The sequence below is a fragment of the Vicugna pacos genome, chromosome 15 (assembly GCF_048564905.1).
Source record: "Vicugna pacos chromosome 15, VicPac4, whole genome shotgun sequence".
NCBI lineage: Eukaryota > Metazoa > Chordata > Mammalia > Artiodactyla > Camelidae > Vicugna > Vicugna pacos.
This window is the reverse complement of record NC_133001.1, coordinates 47,407,830-47,426,871: the sequence shown is the minus strand read 5'-3', so window position 1 is coordinate 47,426,871 and position 19,042 is coordinate 47,407,830. Positions and strand designations below refer to the sequence as shown.

At 43.8% G+C, this 19,042-nt stretch overlaps 1 protein-coding gene and 1 long non-coding RNA gene across 5 annotated transcripts in view; one reads left to right on the top strand and one right to left on the bottom strand.

Moving 5' to 3' along the window:
• The window catches only part of APOB (apolipoprotein B), a 38,629-nt gene that overhangs the window by 2,408 nt on the left and 17,179 nt on the right, over positions 1-19,042 (bottom strand). Inside the window, exons 19-28 of the mRNA XM_006197288.4 lie at positions 17,028-17,210; positions 16,134-16,255; positions 13,036-13,246; positions 12,285-12,460; positions 11,973-12,160; positions 11,358-11,503; positions 9,283-9,656; positions 1,189-8,766; positions 679-793; positions 399-582 (exon numbers count right to left, since the gene is read on the bottom strand). Of these exons, the coding sequence (XP_006197350.2) occupies positions 399-582; positions 679-793; positions 1,189-8,766; positions 9,283-9,656; positions 11,358-11,503; positions 11,973-12,160; positions 12,285-12,460; positions 13,036-13,246; positions 16,134-16,255; positions 17,028-17,210 (9,277 nt within the window). The remainder of the gene's footprint in view (positions 1-398; positions 583-678; positions 794-1,188; positions 8,767-9,282; positions 9,657-11,357; positions 11,504-11,972; positions 12,161-12,284; positions 12,461-13,035; positions 13,247-16,133; positions 16,256-17,027; positions 17,211-19,042) is intronic.
• The window catches only part of LOC116283477 (uncharacterized), a 168,086-nt gene that overhangs the window by 139,307 nt on the left and 9,737 nt on the right, over positions 1-19,042 (top strand). Inside the window, exon 3 of one of the 4 annotated variants that reach the window (XR_012059172.1) lies at positions 11,987-12,413. The exons of the other annotated variants lie outside the window; for them this stretch is intronic. This is a non-coding gene — a long non-coding RNA (uncharacterized lncRNA). The remainder of the gene's footprint in view (positions 1-11,986; positions 12,414-19,042) is intronic. 4 annotated transcript variants of the gene reach the window in all.

Here is a 19,042-nt window from a genome sequence, read left to right as displayed (position 1 = left end):
ACATGAGAGAAATTTGGCATATCTCACCTAACTATTGTGGAGGAGAATTTTTAAGCTTCCAATACTCCAGAAACCATGATCTGAAAATTGTACTCAGCATATGGCAGAGTATGTCCATGATTTAGGTGATGAGGCATAATCCTCATCTTTCTAGGTTTGCCCAAATGTAATAAAATAATAGTGCTAATATGAGGTCATGTGTGCATCTAATAAAATCAATAAAAGACTCCCAATACTTTCTGGACAATAGTTCCCCACAAAAGAAGTTCAGTTTGCTCACTGCTTGTGTTTTACCTAGTTCGGGAAAGCCCCAAGCTAACGCTTTGTACTGACTTAAATTTATCTGCCCATATTCTCTACTTGCTCTTGGGGCGTGTGGCCCCTTAGATGGGACTCACCTGAGGTTGGTAGTAGAGGTTCAGTTTCCACAAGGTATCGTTATCTTCCAAGTCGATGCCCACGGTGCCTATGGCTGGGGAGGCTACCGAGGAGGAGAGGTGGTTCTCACCGTCTTCGTAGCGCAGATGGACATCAGTCAGTGTTGGGCTAGAGATGTTAAGAAGAACCTTTGCATCCCAGTACCTGAAAGCAGAAAAGCAGATGAGCCATCGTGAAAGGGCTATAGAGGTGGCAAACATCACAGTGACTGGACAAGAGATGAAAATGAAACTTCCATACCCGAGTTCTTGATATTGGCCATCTTCCTGATATTCTGCACTGATGTCACGGTGTGCAAATGTTCCTGTAGTATTAGAGACTAACATGCCATCTTCGATTTTGTGTGTTCCCACAACTGAATGGGAGAGAGTTTGTATTTCATTAGATTAGTAATTGCAGGACAAAAACATTTTTATTGTGAAAATATGGGGAATTCTGTCTTAACTAAATGCCTTACTTACATGTTTGAAACACGCAGTCCTCATTTTTAAAAAAATAGGAGACATTATTCGTCCTAAAATGATTACAGAAAAATCTATTTTCCTTGAACCTATTCCTTTGGAATGTCAGTAGGTTTTCTACAGGATGGTTTGTACATGTATAACCCTCTGTATCACCTTCCCTCTTCTTTCAAATTGGGCTAGAGAGATCAATTTTGCTTCTAGTCATAATCTAAATACATACTTATTTATTCACAAGTCTCACTGAAAAAATACAGCCTGTAGGAAGGGAGTCAGGAAATTTCCTTACCATTGAGGTCATATTCCAGGAACTGAATGGTTGAGCTGCATGTGGAATCCAGGAATGTTTCAACATGATCTTCTTTGTTTTTCAAACCAGCACTCCAACTGGCATTGTACAAGGGAGAGGCCACCCTGAAGCGTGCAGTCAGTGTTCCAAAGGAAGGGATGGAAATTCCAGCAGGTACAGAGAACTTAATGGAAGGAACTTCAATAGTCTGCTCAGGCATGCTGACAGTCAGCTGCTTGAAGCCTGCAGTGTTGCTGGTCACCTCATTTAGGTGTAAAATAGCACTGCCAACAGAAATACTTTTTGGAAGGGTGACGTGGGACACAGTTAACTGAGTTGCAGGCACAGTTATCTCAAAAAAGGGAACTGAGGAGGCTTCTGGTTCAGAATATTGTGTTATCCCAACATCAACTTCGGGGAATTTCACTTTGAGTAGTGCTGGGATGTTGAGGGCAAATGGTGGTGTACTTAGCTTCTTGTAGATTTTTATTTCACCAAAGTCAAGTGTGTAGGATGGAACCTGAAGATCTGTAAAGGGGATGTGGAATGCAGGTGTGACAAGAACAGAATGTAGATTATCCAGTTTCAGCCCAGGAATAATGAATTTATCATCCAGTTCTTGCATAGGGATAGCAAAAGAATAGCCATTGGGGTTTTTGGTGTACACAAGGGCAACTGAAGCTTGGAGGTACTGTTTCCTATAAATGCTAGTGGTTACATCCAGCTTTAGGAGGTCCCATAAGCTCTTGTCATAAACTGGCAGGATAACATCTTTGAGGAACCACAGGTATCCTTCCAAGGAGCCTGTGATGTCAAGGAGTGCCTCTTCTTTGTCATTGGAAAGCTGTACATTGTTCTGGAGAGACCCAGAATGAACCTGGACCTGACTTTTCCAGCTGATTTTCTGGTTCTCAGTGTTGGCATGCAGGGACACTTCCTGGCCAAGGTAATTGACATCAAGGAGGGAATTGGGCTGACGTGCATGGACCTGAACAAGGGCTTCTATTTTCCACAGGGAGAGCTCCAGGGTGGCTTTGCTTGTTTGCTCTCCGGATGTTAAAATGAGGTCCTTTAGCTGTAAGTGGTTTTTCATATTGTGTTCCCAGATGGCATATATGCGTTGAAAAGTGGCTTCTCCAGCATAACTTTCTTTTACTTCAATGCTCCAGATACCATCAACTTTGGAAGCTCCTTGCAGCTTCACAGAAGATCGAGTACCTTTAGAATTCAAATAAGTGCTGGCCTCACTGGCAATAATCCCTGAATATTCCCGTGAAAGGACAGAACCCTTGACATCTCCTTTGGTAGATGACTCAATAGAAAAGTAAGAGGTGAGGCTTTCTAAGCTGAGCTTATGGTCAACTGCCCCCATAGCAGTAGAGTACAGTTTGGGGGAATTGAAATTATACTTTAATTCAATGGATGAAGAGACAGTAGGTTTTGATTTGGTATTTCCATTAAGCTCTTGCTTGAAATTCATTCTCAGAATTGGAATGTGGACTCTTGCAGTAGTTGTCACTGATGCATCCACGTTTTTCTTGGTGAAGCTAATGGTACTGTCATGACTGCCTGCCACGAATCTGTTATTACTCAGAGACAAAGCTGTGGCTAACTTCAACCCTCTTTTCCTTGTCACACTTGAGGTGCCCTCTAATTTGTACTGCAGGGCATTGATGACAGAAGAAGAGGAAGTAAGAAAATGAGCAACAATATCTGATTGGTTATAAAGTCCAACATTGGTATTCAGTGTGATGACACTTGATTTAAAGGAAAAGTCATAGGTAATATTGCCCATGGCTGGAATTAAAATTTTGTTTGGGGTACTCAGTCCCTTGAGCTCTGGAAGAGAAAACTCAAGAAGATTCCTGGGGACATGAAGGGCTGGCAGCTCTAGGAAAGGCAGGACTAATGTGTATGAGGGCACATAGATGCCAGAGCCTGGAATGGTGATGCTGGGAGTGCTAATCTCCTTTGGGATCACATAGCTGTACGGCAGCATCTCCATGGTGAACGGAGACACTTCGATGTTGATAACTGGAATAGTATATCCAGGAATTTGAAAGGTCTTGGGCTGCTCGTTGAGGGATTTTTCAACCTTGTACTTATCAAATGTAGTTTTTGCTTCATTATAGGATTTGTTAAAAAAATATAAGGCCTTGTTTCTGACTTTCTCAAAATGCCTGTTGAAGGAATGGATGTTATGATTGATAAGCGCATAAAATGCATCCAAAGGAACTGAGATGGAATGCATGTCTTTGTTTTTCTTATACTGAGCCTTCACACTTAGATCAAAGGACTGCTTTGTTGTTTTCAAGAATCCTTTCAAGCCCGTCTTTTCCCATAAGGAGATATCCTTCACCTGGGGAGTTGTGAGCCTTATGTAAGGTAGAGTCACTTCAGGGATTGTTAAAGGAATGTTTAAGAAATCCAGGTTGGCTTCTCCATTTATTCCTACGTAGGCCTCCGTGATTTTCTCATTGTTTACAGCAGAGAAATTTTGATTGTACTTATAGTGGTTGAACCTGGCACTTGCTTGCCAACTTGCTTGCTGGGCACCAGGACTCAGAAACAGTGCATAGTTGTTCAGGAAGTCTATCTTGCCCGTTAGTTTTAATGGAAAACTAACTCTCAAATTTCCTTCATTGTTTGTGGATGCAGTAATTTCATATGGCTGGGATGAAAAGAAAAGTGAATTTTTCAAAGTTCCAATAACTTTTCCATTTAAATGAGCATCATGGTTGCCAGTTATCTCTGCCTTCCCTTCTCCAAGCAGGACCATGCCTTTGGCAGTGAGAACACTTCGGCCCACATACTGGCATTCGGCTTGTGACTGGACTTCAAATTTAGAAAAGTTGAGGAAGCCAGATTCATAAACCATACTTTGGTTTACTCTTAGGTATTTGCTATATATCTTATTAGACAACCCAAAGGAAGTGATGGGTCCCTCCACAGTAAAGCGAATTTGTGCTTCATGTGTTCCCTCGTCTGAGAACTTGTGGCGTGCCAATTTCCAGGATCCTGTTCCAGAAGAAGTCCATGCTATGTGTCTAGCTTCCAACAGAGTCTTGATTTCATTGCGCAGGTCAGCCTGACTGGAGAAGTCCAGTTTGGGGATGTTCAATTTGTGGAAGTACTTTGTGTCGCTGTCCAGGGTAAGCTGATCAGTTATCTTGACGAGCACACCATTACTAAGCTCCAGTGTATTTTTTTCTGTGTGTAAACCTGCCACTGTGTTTGATTTTCCCTCAATAACCTTCCCAGAAAATAGCACTTCACTCTCGTGCTCCGTTTTCAGGTACTTGCTGGAGAACCTCACAGTCTCCTTCAGAACCAGTGGCTTAGTTGTAGGGTCTGACAGTTGTGCATTTGCTTGGAAATCAAAATTGAGAACTTCTAATTTGGATTTTCCTTCGGCAGTGAAGGAAGCTTCAATCTCTGCCTTACTAGCTGAAGCAGTTGCATTCTGAATGTTAGCATTTGCATCTAATACGAAAAGGGGAGACTGGATTTTCAAAAGGCCATACAGCTTACCAAAAGTAGGTACTTCAATAGTGTGTGAGATGTGGGGAAGCTGGAATTCTGGTATGCGAAGGTCAGAAACTTGGAAATCTGTAAGGTTGAGATTTGGAATTACGAATTCTGGCACTGTGATTTCTGGTAAGTGGAAGTCTGGCAGAGTGATTCTAGCAAGAATAGTGTCCACCCCGTTCAGATCCCTCAGGTACACTTCCGGGACTGGCCACTGCAGCTCACTGTTCAGCATTTGGTCAATGGTTCTGATGATCTTTGCTTTTATTTCTACCAAGTCAATTGTAAATGAAGGGACGTGGAAGGTATTGAGGACAGTAAATTCTGGCGTGGAAAATCTGGATGGGATTTTTATATCTTTCAACTTTTTGAAGTTTATCTGAACCGATGGAATCTTCAGATCTGTCAGGGGGACTGTGAAGTCAGGAGTCTGGTATGTAGCCTCCTGAAGGGCATGGAGACTGACTTCAAAGGCAGGTATGGTCCCGAAGGTGGTCTGGATTTCGGGAACAGTGAACCCTTGTTCTACCAATGCTTTCAGGTTTTCAGCCCAGTCTTGGATAGAATACTGTTCTGCAAAGTCAGTCAGGTTCTTAGCAGCAAGACTCCACCAATCAGAAATGTAAGTGACCAGCGTGTTGTAAACCTGGCCAACTAGGAACAGGTATCGCTGAGCTTCCCGCTGCAAATCCATTTGATACATTCGGTCTCGTATGTCTTCCAGGATCTCTTGGAATTTGGCTTTCATGTGAACTACAGACGTGGAATTTAAAGTCCCCTGTAGCCAATCAAAGAATACAGTTATTTTGGTGGCACCTAGGTTTTCCATATAGGCTGAGACCACGGACTTCACGTCCTCTGCAAACAGTTTCAGTGCTTCAGCTTTCTGTGGAAGTTCCAGAGCCTGAATTTCACCATTGATTCTCTGAGTCACCTCACAAATTTGATGATTGGTTTTATCTACAAACTGGTGGTAATCAAATGACCTTAATGTCTTTACCAACATGTCGAGGAATTTGTTTACTTCTTCAACAAATTGTTTAAAAGATAATGCTTCAAGCTGTTTGAGAGCAGCATCAATAAACCCAGTCAATTTCTCAACATGATCTTCGATCTTGACTTGTTGGAGGACACTGCTTAGCTTTTGAACAGTCTCCTGCAACTTGTATTGGCGGACCAGCTGCACTGATTTATTCATTAAAATCTGGATGTGCTGGTCTATTTCATGCATCTTAATTAACTCATGGACAATGCCTCTGAAAGCATTGATTTCCTCAGTTACTTCAAAATCTTCAAACAGACTTACAACACAGTATTTGATATATTCAATAATCTCCTTTATTCTTCGAAATGGAATTGTTCTCAACTGATCTAAAAGCACTCTGACATCAATAGCTTCAACCAGTTGTTTTAACCTTTCAGCAAGGTGTTGGATGTCTATATTCTGAATCTGTGTCTTGAACCGTTGTAATTTTTCTTGTATCTGGATTCTGATTTGATACTCAGTATCCATATTTTGAACCCAAGATGCAGTACTAGTTCCAATTTTGTTAAAATTAATCTTTTCAATAAACAAATATAGATCATGGATTTTCTTTACTAAATTTACACGGATATGATAATGTTCATCAAGAATTTTCAATTTTTCAATGATTTGATCAATAATCTTAGCAATAGCTGCCTTAAAATCATGTAAATCATAATTATCTTTAATATACTGATCAAATTGTATCACATATGTTTGTAGTTGAGATAGTTTCTCATTAAGCTTGATTTTGGCACTGTCTAATGCCATTTGTAAATCATTTTCTGAAATTCTGTAATTTTTTGTGAAAGCAGTTAGTTTCTCCTTGGCACTCAAAACTTGTCTCTCCCAATTGAATGCATTCAGATAATCATTAAGTTGCTGTGGAAGTCTGCCCAGAACTGCTACGTATTTTGTCATGGGTTGATCAATATTGATGCGTTTCAGTTCTCTCTGTATAGCTTCCAGTGTAACTATAACTGCTCCCCGAGTCTTCTCAAAATATTGTGGCAGGATTTTAAAGAATGGGAGGTTGATGGTGTGCACATCTTGGTTCTTATCGTATTTCACAGAAGCAACAATAGTGAATTTTTGGGGCTGGTCAACAGCATCCCTCATCTTTAAAGCATCAATTACATTGATGGGCTTGTTGAGTAAAAATGGTACCGTGATAGGGATGTCCAGCATAGTGAGGTCAGCCAGGGCTTGTCCACTGAGCTCAACACCAACTTTGTCTTTAGTGTTGTAAGCATCCAATTCCTGGCTGTATTCATTTTGGTTCAACTGTGTCTTGAGCCTCCAGGTGCCTGTCTGCTCGGCCAGCGTGAGCAGGGCACTGACTTTGTGATCAAGAGCAGTACTCATGCTCCTGTTGGACATGAGACGGTGACTTGTGGAGCCTCTGTAATCATGAGAGAAAGTAAAGGCCAGAGGTTCTGCTTTCAACAGAAGTTTGCTATACAGTTGCCCAGTGTGTTGTCCCCAGAGAACCAGTTTCCCGTTGCCATTTGTATGTGTGTCGACGGTCACTGTGAATGGGGCCATCACAGAGCGGAAAACATTGCTGAAGTGCAGTGAGTCCGAATTGTAGTTTGTACTGATGTCAATGGCTGAAGCTAGCCCAGCGATGTTTGTGTTGAGCCGGTGGCTAAACTCTGTTCCCTGCCCCTTAGCTACAGTGTCTGCTTTATAACTTGCTGATAAGTCAGCATAAGAAATAGTGTAGATGTGTTTTATTTCATTATTTTGGTAAGTTCCTTTTATGGTCCCGCCCACATTCAGCTTCAGGGGCTCTAGCCGTAATTTGCCAGTGTTGGTCACATCCAGAGCACTGAATTTCAGGTCACTGTTTAAAGTAGTCACCAGAGAATAGGGCTGCAGCTTTAGATTAACATTTTGCTTATAATACTTGTCAGAGCTATAAATGTTGTCAAGTTTGGAAGAGAAGTCGAGTGATAACCCTGCAATGTTCAGGTTGTTTGTGTAGTCAAGTTTCATTTCAGCATATGAGCCCATCATGTCATTTGAAAGCTTAAGCCCCTCCTGGTTGATTCTGAAGTTGAAAATGTTTTTGCTGTCGACACCCAGAATCATGGCCTGATAAGCGCTTCCCAGTGATACCTCTGTGAGGGCAGCTTTTCCATCTAAACTGAATTTCGCATTGTGTTCCCTGAAGCGGCCGTTTGTTGTCAATTTCATAGACGCTCCAGAGAGGCTGAGTGCTGCGTTGAGTTCATTCTCCAGCACCAGGGGACTATACTTCAAGTTGGTCGTTGCGCTGGTAGACACTCCATCTTGGGAAATCCTCAGTGTTGCCTTGTGAGCCCCACTATTGATTTTGTCCGTGCTCAAGATGTCAGCATTCAGTTCAAGGCCATGAGAGTTTAGTGAGCCAGAAAGCAGGGTGAAGAACCTCAGTGACTTGTAGTCAGCGTGATACTCAGAACGCAGCAGGGCACTTTGCTTAGAGAAGGTCAGATCCACCTTGTTAGAAGTGGCGAAGTCCTCATACTTCCCATTGGTGTCGGATTTCAGGGTCAGCTCATAGTTCTCGTATCTCAAGGAAGCGGTATTTTTCATGATGCCACCTTGCAGATCCGACGTGGAGGTAAGGGAGACGGTTCCATCTTCGTAGCTTCCTGTTATCTGGTTGGTGCCCTGGAGGTAGGAGGAATTAAACCTCAGATTGGATTCTCCACTTAGCCGGCCAGTGGTGGGGTCCCTCTGATAAGACAGGCCATATGCGCCTTTAGCGTAGAACGAAGAGGCTCCAAGATGCCCATTGATCTTGACTTCTTTGACATACAAATGCTGTTTCTTTTTTGAGTCCAAATGGACTGAAGCAGATATCTGTGGTCCCCAGGCACTAGAGGCATCGAATGTTAGCAAACTTTTTGAGGCTGGATTCTTTCCATTTTTTTCCACGTGACTGAATTTGACATTTGAATCCAGAAATTTGTGGTGTAGAGACCCATCACCTGATAAGGTGAGAGTATTCCTGTGGTCATAGGCTGTTTTTCCAGATCCTAACATAAAAATCAAAACATACTGGTTAAATTACATAACACATTTTCAGAACAATTTCTATATTGAAAATCTTTCAATAATGAAGTCCCACTGGTCTGAGTCAGTTGTGTCATAGTCTCCCCCACCTAAAACAGGAGCATAAAATCTGATAGCAAAAGGCATTCCTCCAGGAAGCCTTTCCTGACCACTATAGACCTTGCTGGGTTCCCTTGTCAAGTGCCTCCACTGTACCTTATACACTATACCCCATCATGGTACCTCTCACATTGACTTCTTATTGCCAGTTTAGCTATCTGTTTTCTCTTATTGTCTACTAGAATACTCGATACATATTGTGTGTTTAATAAGTATTTTTGGAGCGAGAGAGAGAGGGAGAGAGAAGTGAAAAAGAGTAGACTTCCAACTGCAAGAAAAGTATCTGTAAGAAAGCCCAAGCTTTCCCCTTTGTAGAGGAGGCTGTCCCTGGAACCTGCAGTGAATTAGCTCTGTGCACCCTCTCCTCGAGCGTAGCTCACCTTGCACACTGTAGGAGAGCAGGTCGACCACGGAATCAGCCTTCATGTGATACTGAGCCTGAAGGCTCAAGTGGTCTGTGCTGGTGTTGCCGCCAGTATAGGAGGCGGACCAGTTGTACAAGTTGCTGTAGATATTTGCAGAGAGGTCTAGAACACCCAAGAGAGGCACCTGCAGTGGGTACAATCTGGGAATGGTAAAAGTGGGGACTTGGAACTCTCGAGGTGGCAGGTAGAATCCCACAGACTTGAAGTTGAGGGCTGGTGTCCAAACAGTCTTGAACATCTTTAGATCTTTGGAGGATTTGCCACCAAAAGGCAAAGGGATCTCGATTTTCATACTGTGCTTGTTCAAGGTGTATCTGATCCGACCGTCACTGAAATGAAGAGCAGAGACAGTGTCCCCACAGTCAGCAGCAAGTTCTCTGCCTCCCGACCTTCTGAGCAGTAGTGCACGTGCCCCGCTCCAGTCCCAAACTGCACTGCTCCTCCTGCTCCTCCCCGCGCCTGGAGTCCCTTGGCTTTAACCTAACCTATCAAACACTCACATCCATTCAAAACCCTTCCAAGAGCTGTGTCCTTATTACTGCCATCCTGTCTAAGTCATAGTTAACTTCTCTTGTTATTACAGCAACACTATCCTTTACACCGATTTTAAGGAGTATGTCATAATTCTGCTTATGTAAGTTATACTTATTTGTTCATTTGTCAGTGTCTACACAGTGTCTTCCTGGGGGGAAGATTACACTTTATCCAGTTTTTATCTTCTCACTGCACCGAGTCTAGTACTGCACAGAGGACTGCGCTTGATATATATTTGCTAAACTGAAGAGGCAACTTGATATGTGGAAAGCGCACAGGTGTGGAAGTCAGTAATCTTGGGTTACAGCATTAGCATCCACTCATTGGTGATACCGTGTTAGTGAATTTGCCTTTCTGGGTCTCAGTGACGTTATCTGTGCAGTGAGGATAATGGACCATTTCTGCTGGTCTCACAGAGCTGGCCTTGGATATGAAACAAGAAAAAAAAATATCTAGAAGCACTTTGCAGTCTTTTCAATACTATGCACATCCAATGGACTGTTACGACAACTCATAAGAAGAAAGCAGGATGGCAGGGTTTAAGTGCTGTAAACAAATAAACTGTTCACTGCATGACTCCATGAAGGACAGGATGCTGCCTGGCCAGGATCCTGACGTTCAGCAGGGGGATGCTTGAAAAGCCCTGTCCAGTTCTAAGACCCCGTGGTCCTGCCTTGAAAAGCACAGCACAGAGAAGACTGCTGGTCAGAAACTCTAGTGGTGAAGGAAGAGGTGCCTCTGAAGCTGCTGGCTGTTTCTCTTGCCTTCCTGTCTCCTCTGGATGAGTGCTTTGGTGGAATTTCAGCCCTTTCGCACACTTATTTGGTCTATTACTGCTCAGCCACAGACTACAGAAAGGCCCGTGTGACACAGGGCACTTGTTCTCTTAACCCTGAAGATAACACAGAGTCTACAATCCAGGACAGACTACAGTCTTTTCAGCTTATGCTCCAGCTTTTAAATTTTCATGACAGGAATCAAAGCATCACATCTAAGTATGGAAGGGGCCTGAGCATTTTAGAATCTGACTTCCCCATAAGGATGACGCCATACTGCTAAAGTGACACATCCTCTCAGAATCTGCCTTCATTCCACGCCCCGTGGCTGTTCTGAACCTCTGAGCTCAACAGCGAGTCAACAATCCTGCTAGACACTCCTAAATTCTTCACAATTATGAGTATATCCTGATCCTGAATAGACGAGGAGTTCACTTACAGTGGAGGAAAACCGAATGGTTTTCAAATTGTAGTGAATAAATAAAACTTGTTAGGGTGAAAGTACCAGAATCCCCCAATTTCTTAGGTTTTTTTTTTTTTTGACTGGGTTGGCATTCACATATCTGACCTCTGCCACAGTATTTATGCTACAGTTACTAATCTCCTTAAAATGCTCATTTCCTTTAAAATGTAAATTTGAAAAAGTCTAAATCATGCTAAGTAAAATCTTCTATTTACTTTCCCTGGTTCAAGAAACTTTTCGGGATCCTTTATTTTTACCTTTTCAAGAAGAGCTTTTCTGGGATGTGGAAGTCTAGCAATTCCATTTTCTGGAGGTACAACTCTTGTAGGCCACTGAAATGATCTCGTAGCTTCTGGCCATAAGGAAGATTCCTAGATGCCTCCAGAAGCCATATATTTGTTGCCTACAAAATAATACAGCTTTTCAGAGCAGTGGACATGGATGGGCATCAAATCACAATGAACATTAGGTGCTGATCCATATTTGGCAGATCGATCATTAAGCAGGATGATGTATTGAAAGTTAAAAAAAGAAATCATAAAAAATTATGAATTTTGGTTGTCATTAATCTCTTCCTGTATTTTATAAAAGGAACATATAACATAGTCAAACCCCTATCCAGTGTCCTGAAGCTCCCTGTGATATTTTAGGCACAGGAAATGCTTCTGCTTGGTAGTATTCATTTGATATTTATCACATATAGCCATGTAACTGGGTAACTACACACTCATGAGTGTTTCTTTTTCTCCCCAGGAATTCCCTGGGGGCACGAAGCCTGCCTTTATCCACCCTTGGATACTCTCACCTAACTCAGGGTTGACTATGTAATTAGTACTTTATAACTTTGTATTTATTGACTGGTTTGTACTTACATCTATTAATTTAGAACTCATGTCCTGGAAAGTCATGTCTGTTGGAGGAACTCTGTGATTCAAGAGACGGCTGGCATACGTATGCAAGCTTTTAGAAAAATCAGAGAGGTCCATGGGGAAGCTGGAAGCTGCTTTTTTGGTGTCCACGTTGGAGCCTGTGTTCCACTCACATTCAATCTTCTCTTCATCTGCAAACACACACACATGAAACAGTTGTCAGTAGTAGCGGGTGAGGCCCCACCTGTGGCTGCCAACACCGCATTCAAGCACTCGGTGCTCTCGGAAGTGCTCAGGTTGGGAGGAAGTACACACCGTAACGCCATGCCAGCTTCTTGGAAATCGTTGAGCCGTACGCTGTAGCGGATGAGTCCATCTGGAGGAGTAGTTTGGAGGGAGACCACTGGGTGAGGACCTCACTTCTGGCTTCTGCTTGCCAACGGGGTATGGAAATAACACCTTTGATTTTGCCTTCTTCCTTCCTGTCATAACTATTGAAAAAAACAGTTGACATCAGTAACTTTGTTCATTCCAAGGGGATACGCAGGATTAAACAAAAGTTCCATCTGGGACAATGAATACCTGCCACATGAATGGTTCAGAGAAATGACCCAAGATTAAACTCATTAACTTCTAGAGCCAACTCAGCACAAATTCAGGTCTTTCTGAGGAGGTGTGGGAGAAAAAGTTTTCAAAAACTGTTTGAACCCTGCTCTCGCATTTACCGTCTCCATTGCCTTGGCCAAATTATTAAATTCCTCTGAGCTACCATTTCCTTGTCCATAAAACAGGGAAACTCATACCTGCCTTGCAGTTTGTTGTGACTCACTGAGATAGTTTCTTTAAAGCACCCAGCGCACTGCCTGATGAACAGTAAGTAACCAGTGCATGGAAGGAAGGTCCAGCTGGACGTGTGCAGAGGGTCAGAATGTTGAGGGCTCTGTCTGCCTCTCGGACTGTAGACCAGGGATGCCCCTGGTCTGGTCAGCTCTAAAGCTGAAAAGGAAGAGAGGAAAGAGCCACGAAGGCCCGCAGCTCAGGTTAGACCCCCTTGAGCCTTCCTTACCTTATGTGGCCTGTGAGGGTGACCTCAGTGATCTTCTTGTTCTGAAAGTCCAGGGTGAGCCTGTAAGATTGTTTTTCCTTAGCGGAGTCATCACTAACTCTGAGGACTGTTCCAAGGTCAACGTCAAAATCTGGGATTTGGATTTCACTGGACAGAGTCTTACTCTGCCGATTATATCTGAACATCAGAGTAGCCTCAGTTTGCTTCATACCTGGAAGTATGTACAAGAGAACCAAGGCGTGTATTCAGAAACCATGTTTAGGAAGGAAAGACAGAAAAAGGCAGAGAAACCCCCAAGTACTTAATGTGCTTAAAAGAGGACACAGTTCAGGATTTAACCTTAAACTTTTAACCCAGTGGTACTCGCACATTTGTAAATATTTGCTTATGGCTTATCACGTGCTAGGCACTGCTCTGGGCACTGGGAGTCCCTACCCTCCTAGAGCTGACATTCTCGTGGGAGGGGTACAGACAATAAGAAAGTAGATTACTTATGTCAGGTGGTAATAAATGTTAGGAAGAAAAGTAAAACTGGGTAAGATGATGAGGGATAGAAAGGGACAGAAGAGGTGCCCTTTCATGTGTGGTGGTCAGAGTTCCGATAAGGGGGTATGTGGGCAGAGACTTGAACAAAGAGAGAGGCTGAGCCATGCTGCCTCCTGGGGGTGGGCGAGAGCATTCCGGGCAGTGGGAACCGGAAATGCAAAAGGTTCTGATATGAGAAACACTCAGCGTGTTCGAGGAACAATACGGGCTTGGAGTCCTTCTGTGTCAGGGGAACATGACATCTTTATAGGACCCTCTACCTACAAACCTGTCCCGGTTCCTCGCTTCCTTTGTCACAGGATTCTCAGTTTCCCTCAGTCCACAGGTGTACCCATTTTATATCTTTTCTTGTCACATGACACTTTTTTCAGTATGTATCCCTTGCATGCACCCCCTCTCCTGTGGGTTTTGTTTTTCTCATTTAATTGTGTGACATACAGGTAAAAAAATCTAGGTAAAAAATCTTCTAAAGTGAGCATCTAAGTTTCCCCATCCCCTAAAACCTGCTCCTCCAGTAGCCTTTTCCATCTCAGTAAATGGCAACCCCATTCTTTAGTTGCTCGGGCCTAAAACTTAGAGCTGTCCTGGCTGCCTTTTTTCTCTGATAGTTGTCCCAATCCACTGTCTCAGCAAATTTTGTCCACCTAATCTTCAAAATATGACCAGAATCCAACCACTTCTCAGATCCCCGTTGCCACCACTCTAATCCAGAGCCACCATCTCTGGCCTGGACTATTGTGACAGCCTACATACTGGTTTCCCTGCCCTGGTGCCCCTAAAGTCTTCCCTCCACATAAACATAAATCAAACAGTAGCTTCTTCAAAAATAAACAAGTGGGACCTAACCAAACTTATAAGCTTCTGCACAGCAAAGGAAACCATAAGCAAACGGAAAAGACAACCTACAGAATGGGAGAAAATATTTGCAAATGATGCAACTGACAAGGAATTAATTTCCAAAATACACAAATAGCTCATACAGCTCAATATCAAAAACCAGACAACCTAATCACAAAATGGACAGAAGATCTAAATAGACATTTCTTCAAAGAAGACATTCAGATGGCCAACAGGCACATGAAAAGATGCTCAATATTGCTAATTATTAGAGAAATGCAAATCAAAACTACAATGGGGTGTCACCTCACACAGGTCAGAATGGCCATCATTAAAAAGCCTGCAAAAAATAAATGCTGAAGAGGGTGGAGAAAAGGGAACCCTCCTACACTGTTGGTGGGACTGTAAATTGGTGCAGTCACTTTGGAGGACAGTATGGAGGTTCCTTAAAAAACTAAAAATAGAGTTACCATATGATTTAGCAATCCCACTTCTGGGCATATGCCTAGGAAAGATGAAAACTCTTAATTCAAAAAGATACATGCACCCCAACAGCAGCACTATTTTACAATAGCCAAGACATGAAAGCAACCTAAGTGTCCATCAACAGATGAGTGGTTAGAGGAGACATGGTATATGTATGCAATGGAATACTACTCAGCCATAAAAAAGAGTGAAATAATGCCATTTGCAGCAACATGGATGGACCTAGAGATCATCATACTAAGTAAAGTAAGTCAGACAAGGAAAGACAAATATCATGTATTACTTATGTGTGAAATCTAAAAAAATGATATAAACTATTTGTAATACATAAGCAGACTCACAGACATAGAAAACAAACTTTCATTTGCCCAAGTGGAAGGAGGGGAGGGATAAATTAGGAGTTTGGCATTAACAGATACAAACTACTATGTTTAAGATAGATAAACAATAAGGACCTATTGGATAGCACAGGGAACTATATTCAGTATCTTGTAATAACCTATATTGGAAAAGAATCTGAAGAAAAAAACATATATAACTGAATCACTTTCTATACACTTGAAACTAACACACTATTGTAAATCAACTATACTTAAATTAAAACAATAGTAGCTTCTTGTTTCACTCATTGTAAAAGCCAACACCCTTACCACAGCCTACGGACCATCCCTCCCCGACCACCTCCTGTCTCTCTCACTTCATCTACTACTTTCTTCCCTCCACTCTCTGCTTCAGCCATGCTGGCTTTCTTCCCTTTCCCCAGACACAGCAACCATGCACCTGCCTCAGGGCCTTTGCACCTGCTGGCCCTTCAGCCCGTAACACTTTTCCGTATGGCTTTTCCCATGACTTCCTTCAGGTCGTTATTTTATGCTCCCTTTACCAGTGAGAGTTTCCCCTTATCATTCCAAGTGGCGCTGCCTTCCCCCATCCTTCCTCCTTGCTGCCACGCCTAACATTCCCTAGACCCCTCTGTGCTCTATTCTTCTGCCCAGCACCAATCCGACATTCTGAATACTGACCTGTTTGGTTATTTACTATAAACTCTGCAAAAGCAGTGACTTTATCTCCATTGTTCATTGTTTTAGCATCAGCTCTTAGAACAGTTTTGACTTTTACCTGCCACTCAGTAAATATTTGTTAATTACATTAAATAAGTATGTTCTCATTGTGAGTCCTGGGCCAGGACTGAGGGCAGAGAATAAAGGCGCCCTCTCCAGGATACTTGCCTTCTGCCTGTGTTACGAACTTTAGCATGTCCACCAAGGCTTCACCGTCTCTCTGGAGTTCATAGGACATGCTGGCAGAATACTGCTCTACTTCTCCCGTTGGCTTCAGTTCCAGTGCAAATCTAAAGATGTTATAATGCACATGGTGTGTAAGGTTAGAGCTGTCAATGGTGATGATGATTGTCCCCCAAACAACTCAGCCTCAATTGCAGCGAAAATATGGTCCTTATTTAACACTGTCTCTTGTCCTTAACTAATGGTAAAGCCCTTTCAGTCTCTCCAAAAGCCCGAGGCAAGGACAGATCCCAGGATGCCCCGGGTTTCTGAACCAGCAGAGCAGAAGCTGGCTGGTGTGTCAGCAAAGCTGAGAACAAGAGGTGGGAGTGGGCTCCAGGAAGGATCATGACAGTGTGTCTGGAGGCTCAGAGATGTGGATACTGAATTAGGAGCAACTCAGTATCCGTCCATACTGAGATGGCTCCTCAAATGCCTGAGGGAGGGAGATGGGGTATCACCTACAAAGAGATGCTTTTAAAGGAGTGATTCTCAATTGACAATGGGTACCATTCCCTGAGAGAGTTGAAGTAATCATCTTGGTTATTTATCTTTTGAGCTAAGACCTCCCTTAGGGATCATGACGCCTCACCTTCCAACACTGCCCTTCCCCTCCCACCTATGGAGACACCCTGTCCTAGAATCAAAGGGCAGGTAGGAATGTGGGTACCCTTCAGGTGTGCTGGGCAAAGGTCCACTGTTCTAAATAATCAAAGGACAGTGCAAATTCCTGTGGCTGGTGACACAGCACCTCCAACATACATTTTCCGTTGGCCCTGATAGGTGGCCATAATGAAGAAAGTGAGTGGATGCTGGGTGAGGACACTGAGCATCTCTGACCTGGTGTCCCCTGTCAGCGGGTAGTAGGAGGAAGAGTCTGTGGAGCTGGCATTGGAGTAAGCGCCCGAGGTGCAGTAGTCCAGGCCAGTAAAGAAAGGCTTGCAAGTCAACCAGGACTGCCTGTTCTCAATTAGAGGTGGGATCACTTCCGTTTTGGTGGTAGAGACCAAATGCAATGTGTTACTAGTGAAGAAAGGGGAAAAAACCTGAGTTATCTTCAAGTCATGAACCAAAATGAACATCACCAATTCTCCCCATGCAAATGCTCCTTTCTTTATCCTGCTCTCCATCTCCCTCCTGGCCACACCCACTTCAAATTCTTTGATTTACCCAGAATCAAAGAACAGTAAGAACATCAACAAGGCAACAATCACAGTGACTCTCACATTTCCCAAAACAACTTGCACTAAGGCACTGACTGCACTAAGTTTGTTACATCTGTTATCTGTAATTTCCACAATGGTAGGCATTAAGAGTCTCCTTTTACAGAGGAAACAGGCCCAGAGAGGTAAGGATGATGACTGGGACTTGACCGTGGGTGTGCCCCTTCCTGCCCAAGGTGCGGGATAAGGGGTGCCCTGCTTCTCTTTCATCTGAAATCTCTCCCTACTGGCTTCTTTGCACCAGCATTAAACACACTCAAGTCTCTTCTTGCATTGTGTACACACACACACGTGCATACACACAACACCCCTTGCCTTCGCTTCTAGCCTCCTGTGGTCTCCCTCACAATCAAGAAACTTGCCAGCCTTTGCAGCCTCCACTTTCAACAGCCTTCTTACTGAACAGGTGCTTCTGGAGCTGCTTCTAACAGCCTCTCCAGTCGCCTCCAATGGACACTCTTTCTTGATCTCTTGGAAGCATTCAGTAGAGCTGCTCCCTTATGGCCAGATTAAGACTTTACCATCTGAAACTTCTGAAAAAGATGATGGTAACTTCCTCCCAATTACTTAAAAAGTACGAAAGTGCAAAAAAGTTCAACAGTGTCCTGGTTTCATCCAAGGATGCTTTCATATTCTTTTCTCAGTGCTGGGTCCTCATTTTAGAGGTGCCCTAAGACTAGGCTGTGCTGGTGGGTGGGCTGGAGCCCTAAGTGCCAGCTATGGCCTCCCTGTGGGGCCACTCCTGGGCTTCTACGCCCCTGATGGCCTTGGTTCTCCTGCCTCTCTGGTCACCTCTTCTCGCTCTTCGCTTATGCCTCTTCCCTTCACGTGTGTATCTTCTCCACGTTTCTGTCCCAGTCCCTGCCCCAGTCTCTACGTGGTGATCACTAACTTCAACAACCTCTATGTGCCGATGAGTCCCAAATCTGTATATAGAAATTGAACCTTTTTTCTGAGCTCAGGCCCACGGGCCCGACTCTCAGCTGGATGTTGTAATCAGCTGTCTCACAGGCCTGCCAGGCGGCACACTGAAAACTGAATTTGTCATCATCCTCCACGCCAGCCGCTCTCCCTCTTCAGTCCCTCTTTCCTCTTTCTTTTTCCTCACCTCCTTCCTGGCCCCATGCCCAGTCAATCACCAAGTACTCCCGTTCCTACCTCCTGAGGATTCCCGGGTGGGCTCACCCCTCTCCCCACCTGGGCCTCGTCTAGCATGGACCACTTTCACCTCTCTCCCGTGGGCAATCGTAACAGGTTCCCAGTGGGACTCCCTGTCACCAGCCACGCTTCCTGTCCCCCCACCTTCCACTCTGGGATCAGAGTTTCCTAAAACACCAGCCTTATTTTATATATGCTCCCATGTTAAGCCCTTCTGCCTTCAGAAGAGTCCAAACTCCTTAAGGTGGCTCCGCGGGCTGCCCCTGGCCAGCCCGGCACGGCCTCCGTCACTGCGCACCCCACACTCTTGACCACACGGAGTTTCTTGTAGCTCCCCGACCGCTTTACGTTCCCTTCAGGCTGCTGCACGTGCTCTTCCCTTTGCCCGGGAACGCTCATGCCTTCCTCTTTTGTCTGGGTAACTCTGACACAGCTTCCAGGGCTCAGCTCAGGGGGGCTTTGTTCAGAAAGCTT